This window comes from Cibotium barometz, chromosome 57 (genome assembly GCF_041138505.1).
Source record: "Cibotium barometz isolate CiBa-2024 chromosome 57, ASM4113850v1, whole genome shotgun sequence".
Taxonomy (NCBI): Eukaryota; Viridiplantae; Streptophyta; class Polypodiopsida; order Cyatheales; family Cibotiaceae; genus Cibotium; species Cibotium barometz.
In genome coordinates, this window is record NC_141102.1 from 29502990 (window position 1) to 29508898 (window position 5909).

The 5909-nt window shown below is 43.6% G+C and overlaps 1 protein-coding gene across 4 annotated transcripts; it reads right to left on the minus strand.

Moving 5' to 3' along the window:
- Window positions 1-301: 301 nt before the first annotated feature.
- On the minus strand, window positions 302-5428 carry LOC147606643 (pentatricopeptide repeat-containing protein At3g09040, mitochondrial-like). Of its 4 annotated transcripts, none has more exons than XM_086791874.1 (3): window positions 4390-5428; window positions 4199-4275; window positions 302-4112 (listed from the first exon to the last, which is right to left on the minus strand). In XM_086791874.1, the coding sequence occupies exon 3, from the start codon at window positions 3927-3929 to the stop codon at window positions 1020-1022; it is 2910 nt and encodes a 969-aa protein (XP_086648000.1). In that variant the 5' UTR covers window positions 3930-4112; window positions 4199-4275; window positions 4390-5428; the 3' UTR covers window positions 302-1019. The 4 variants fall into 4 exon arrangements, with proteins under 4 accessions (XP_086648000.1, XP_086648003.1, XP_086648001.1 ...); XM_086791877.1 differs by having other exon boundaries at window positions 890-4036; window positions 4199-4246; window positions 4390-5425; XM_086791875.1 differs by having other exon boundaries at window positions 890-4112; window positions 4199-4278; window positions 4390-5424.
- Between the last annotated feature and the right edge of the window lie 481 nt (window positions 5429-5909).

Genomic DNA, 5909 nt, shown 5'->3' on the forward strand with positions numbered 1-5909 from the left:
AGTTATAGGTCTGCACACAACAATCTGCTTCACCTTTGACCTCAAAGATCTTATATACAAGACTCATCAATTGCTCACCTATCTGAGTGACTGATGCAACTTTAGGGCAAAATTTAGAAAAAGTTGACTAGAAAAAGATATCATACCTAAAATTAATTCCCCAATGATACTTGGTCAATTAGACTCATTAGCATAAGGTAGGTTTGAGCATTCAGGGTCACCACCAATCCTTGCTTTTTTGAGCATATCCTTTTTTAAGATAGTCATAATGTAGGGGTATTTCGATATGCCTAGTTACGTATTTAAATGAGAATTTTATCCATGAATTGAAAAAATGTGAGCAGAGCTCTTTGCTTTTTGTGTTAATTATACAGTATCTTTGGTTTGAAAATTCGAAAGGATCGCCCAAGTAGGCTATCATTATCCTTTCTTTGCTCAGGTGGGCATTCAACTTCACCAGCACAACCACACCTCCTCCAAATAAGTCCTACTCCTGTGTTTGATTGTACATGGTGGCCTTGCTGTGGGAATGTGGCTGCCTCCATGGGTCAACCTGCCACTTGATGAGCGACTTACCGAGCAAGCCCCAGCAGCAATGCCCCTCGGCTGCTCAGCTGGTATAGTGCAGAAATGTGCACATGATTGCTCAAGGCTACCCGACAATTCCTCTGCTGGCAGATCTGCGTTAGCAGACTTTTCAAAGCAAGCTGATCAAAATCATCATGGGCTTCAACAGCACCGGGGGTGCATATACAAGTGAGCCAAAATCTAGAACAAGATAGGCATGCCTCCCCTTCAACTGGTTTATCACTGCTGTGTGTAATGTTGTTTTCTCAAAAAGGAAACAGTTCTCCATTGGATCTACCCCTCCTCATACCTCTCAAGTAGTAATTCTGTTTGTGTTCTTCCTTATTCCATTCCTAATCTTGTGTGTTGTCTGCCAAACCTAAGGACAACCCAGACACCTCCCAAGCAGCACCAAAAACAAATGCACAATTCCACCAGCATCAGTCCACCAACTAGGTAACAATGATTGTTTTTTCCGCTCTCATTGCCTCAACCTTCTTAGCCTCCTCCTGCATGTCTGCCTCTGCATATATGTTAGACATACACACATAAGCTGCAGTATCCTTTTCATCCAATCGGACTGCATGTTCAAAGGCCTGTCTTCCAAGCTCCACATTGCCCCACTTTCTACAAGCACCCAACATAGTATGCCACACCACAAGACTCGGATGGAATGGCATCTTTTTGATTATTGCTATCACCTTGTTTAATTGGCCTGCACGACCAAGGAGATCAAGCATGCAAGTGTGGTGCTCAAGAGTTGGAGTGATGCCATAGTCTTTGCTCATGGCCTCAAAATACATCTGGCCTGTATCCACGAGACCTGCATGACTGCATGCATTAAGAACACTCACAAAGGTGACCAAATTTGGATTTTGGCCTTCTCCTATCATTTTATCAAAGATAAGAAAAGCGCTTTCAGTTTCTCCTAGCTGGGCATATCCCGCAATTAGTGCTGTCCAGGAGATTATGTTTCGAACTGGAAACTTGTCAAACACTTCCTGTGCTTTTGCAAGCAAGCCACAATTGGCATACATATCAACCAGCGCATTGCCAACAACAAGATCTCGTTCCAACAAGCCTTTTTTGGCAACCTCAGCATGTATTTCTTGCCCCTTGTCCGCAGCTCCTATGCTGCCACATGCTGTCAAGATGCAAACAAACGTGACAGCATTTGGAGAGATGCCCTCGAGTTGCATCTGTTCATAAAAATTCAGTGCTTCCTCACCACACCCGTGTTTGGCATATCCAGCGATCAGTGCAGTCCATGAGACTACGTCCCGAACTGGAAGTTTGTCAAACACTTCCTGTGCTTTTGCAAGCAAACCACAATTAGAATACATATCCACCAACACGTTGCCAACAACGAGATCATTTTCCAGTAACCCTTTCCTGGAAATCTCAGCATGTATTTCACAGCCCTTGTCTGTGGCTCCTATGCTGCCACAGGCTTTCAAGCTGCAAACAAACGTGATAGAATCTGGAGACATCCCCTCGCGCTGCATCTGTTCAAAACAGTACAGTGCTTCCTGCCCAAGCCCATGTTTGGAATATCCTGCAATAAGTGCATTCCACGAGGCTGTATCATGAACTGGAAGCTTGTCAAACACTTCCTGTGCTTTTTCAAGCACACCACATTTAGCATACATATCAACCAATGCATTGCCAAGTACAAGATCTCTTTCCAACAAACCTTTTCTGGCAATCTCTGCATGAATTTCTCTCCCCTTGTCTGTGGCTCCTATGCTGCCACAAGCCTTCAGGCCACAAACAAACGTGACAGCATCAGGGGAGACACCCTCGAGTTGCATCTGTTCAAAACAATCTAGTGCTTCCTCACCATGCCCATGTTTGGCATAACCTCCAATGAGTGCATTCCATGACACTGCATCTCGAACTGGAAGCTTGTCAAACACTTCCTGTGCTTTTGCAAGCAAGCCACACTTGGCATACATATCAACCAACGTGTTGCCAACAAGGTTCCTTTCCAGCAATCCTTTTCTAGCAATTTCAGCATGTATTTCTCGGCCCTTGTCTGCAGCTCCTGTGCTGCTACAAGCTTTCAGACTGCAGAGAAGTGCAACAGCATCCGCGGACACACCCTGCAGTTGCATCTGCTCGAAACAGGTCAGTGCTTCCTCACCATGCCCCTGTTTGGCATATCCTGTGATTAGTGATGTCCAGGAGACTGCATCTCGAACTGGAAGATTGTTGAACACTTCTTGTGCTTTTGCAAGCAGGCCACATTTAGCATACATATCAACCAACGCATTGCCAACTACAAGGTCTCTTTCCAACAGCCCTTTTCTAGAGATCTCAGCATGTATTTCACAGCCTTTATCTGCCACACCTAAACTGCCACAAGCTTTCAAGCTGCAAGCCAATGTGACAGCATCTGGAGAGATACCCTCGAATTGCATCTGTTCAAAACAGTTCAGTGCTTCCTGACCAAGCCCATGTTTGACATATCCTGTGATTAGTGCATTCCATGAGACTGCATCTCGAACAGGAATCTTGCTTAACACTTCTTGTGCTTTTGCAAGCAAGCCACATTTAGCATACATATCGACCAATGCATTGCCCACATTGAGATCTCTTTCCAAGAACTCATGTCTGGCAATACCAGTATGTATTTCTCGGCCCTTGTGTGTGGCTCCTATGCTGCCACAAGCTTTCAAACTGCAAACAAATGTGACAACATCTGGGGAAAAGCCCTCAAGTTGCATCTGTTGGAAACAATTCAAAGCTTCCTCGCCGCGCCCGTGTTTGGCATACCCTGCAATTAGTGTGTTCCACAAAACTGCATCTCGGTTTGGGAGCTTGTCAAAAACTTCTTGTGCTTTTGCAAGGAAGCCAAATTTGGCATACATATCAACCAAGGTGCTGCCAATAAAAAGGTCTGTTTCCAACCCCTTTCTGGCAACCTTAGCATGTATTTCTCGGCCTCTTTCCATATCTTTCAGCTTAGCACAAGCCTTTAGCAAAGCTACAAAAGTATACACACTAAGATGTATGGAATTCTGTTGCATTTTCTGGTAGAGGATGAGAGCACGCTCTGACTCCCCGCATTTAGTATAACCTGTGATGAGAGAGTTCAAGGAACACTCATTCCGATAAACCAACCTGTCAAAAACCTGCTGAGCATCACACATGCTTCCAACTTCCACCAACATCAAGACAAGGTAGTTTCCTAGTGATCTATGAGCTTCCAGCCCACTTTTGCACATGTAAGCATGCAAGCGACGGGCATATGCCAGGTTTCTCTCCTTTTTGCACTTGTGCAAGATGCATATGAAGTTCTCAACCGGGGACGGTGGCATCCCTTGTTCCAAAGAAGCAAGTGCCTTCTCAAAGCTAAGCATCTCCCAACCACCACTCTTCTTGTTCTCTCACAGTTGTTCTTGGACTTTGGTCTCCATGTGCTTTGTTTTGAACTCTTCTGATTTTGCAGGCATGTCTTTCAACCCATCTGGATTATTCCAGTCATCCATCCAGAGTGACTCCTTGGTAAATTTATGCTTGAAATCCAATGTCATTAGGTTTGTCTGTTAAGATTCACAAGAAAAAAGAGAGAGGTTCCAATCTCTATAGAGCTTGTTTTACTGGTACAAAAATAAATACCACCACTTACTTTGCTCTTTTGTTTGTCCCACCACTGGGAAGGAGCCTTGAAGTACTCCTTTTGTAACCGGGGCATACATAACCGACCTGCTGACCACATGACAATGAAGACCAGTTTCCAGAAGTAAAACTGTGTTAATGCTTTGCAAACATTTCTAAAGTAAATCAACCTCAGATATTTTACAATCTACATTTGATTACCTGTGCGGAGAGAAGACTGCATACTTTTTTCGTTGCTCTTGCAGGCAGTCAGAAGAACAATGCACAGAAATCATGTGGGGAAACGGAGCTCTCTTGTGTTAGCAAGAAAACAAGGGGACTTCCAGGCTCCACCCCGCTGGACAAGACACATGATGATAAGCATGCCAGAGATATAGCCTACTTGTAATCTTGATGTAGATATCTTCCTAGTTTTGGCATTCAAAATTTTTTCCATTTCCTCAGCATCATGGGCACCAAATCCAAACAACGATAAGCATGCCATATTGTATTCAAGTCTACTGCCATTTTCTCCACATGAACATCAAACCCAATTGATGACAAGCATGCCATACAAGTTACAACCAGCCTATTTGTAGTCTTTCTGTAGGTATCATCATGGGTATTGCGTTCAAGTGTGTTCACATCTCCTTGACATGAACACCAAAGCCAATCGGAAATATGCATGCCGCGATGCTGACATACTTGCAGTCTTGTGCGAGGTTTCCTCAAGACCATTGCATTCAAGTTTGCCAGCATTTCCTCGTCATTAGTGTCTAAGCTTGTCAATGATAAGCATGCCATGAATCTAACCTAGTTGTAGTCTTGCTCTAGGTTTCAACATGAGCATGCCCTTGACCTCGACATGGACATAGAGGCATAACTTTGAGTGCTGTCTGGTATGACACTCTTTAAGTAGTTTCTGTTCTCTTGTTGGCCTGCCTGCTTATGCAAAAGGAAGGCCTTGGGGGTAGAACAAAAGTTTGACAAGGTGGGCACTTGTTTTGGTTCTCAAGCACGGAGCCTTAACTCAATCTGTTTATCTGAATTATTGTCCATCGACAAAGCTACAAGCTTAAGCATAAACATGAATTCGCTCTTCAATCTCTTAAGCGTCTTCTTTTACCTGTACAGAAATAAATGGCACCCACTCACTTGGCTCTTTCGTTTGACCCACCCTTCCTGAAGCATTTCTTCCATGGCAGCACCTGCTGAAGCTCGGGAGGAGAGGTTTTTTACCTTTCACACGATGAGAGGGCAAGCCCTTCTCTTCTAATAATAGTCCATAGCCTAACCTTGATGTGATTAAGGGTCAATGATCAATCACTACTCATAGATAGTCAATGGTATCATAATCATGTCATTCCCCTTGCCACTAGAACTCCTTTTATATATGGTAATACCACATGACTTTGTACACCCATCCGCTTCCTACATCATCTAAAAAAGGCACCACACTATGTCTGCTTGAGCATTGGCAGTTATCATCAGGATGATTGTCTAATGTGTTGTCTGATGTGTCGATAACATCACGTCGCTGCACAAAAAGATTCTTAAATAGGAGACCAATATCTTTTGCAGTGTGTAATTTCTTCCTTAAATAATTTAAAGCCTTTAATAGTACCTTAGTGTTTGTTTTTTTTGGGCTTTGACACCTTTCACATGCATACCTTTAAAGGTACGGTTGGGTACTGTATGAAGGATATGCACAGATCTCATTTTAAGTTCTTTACACATAACCT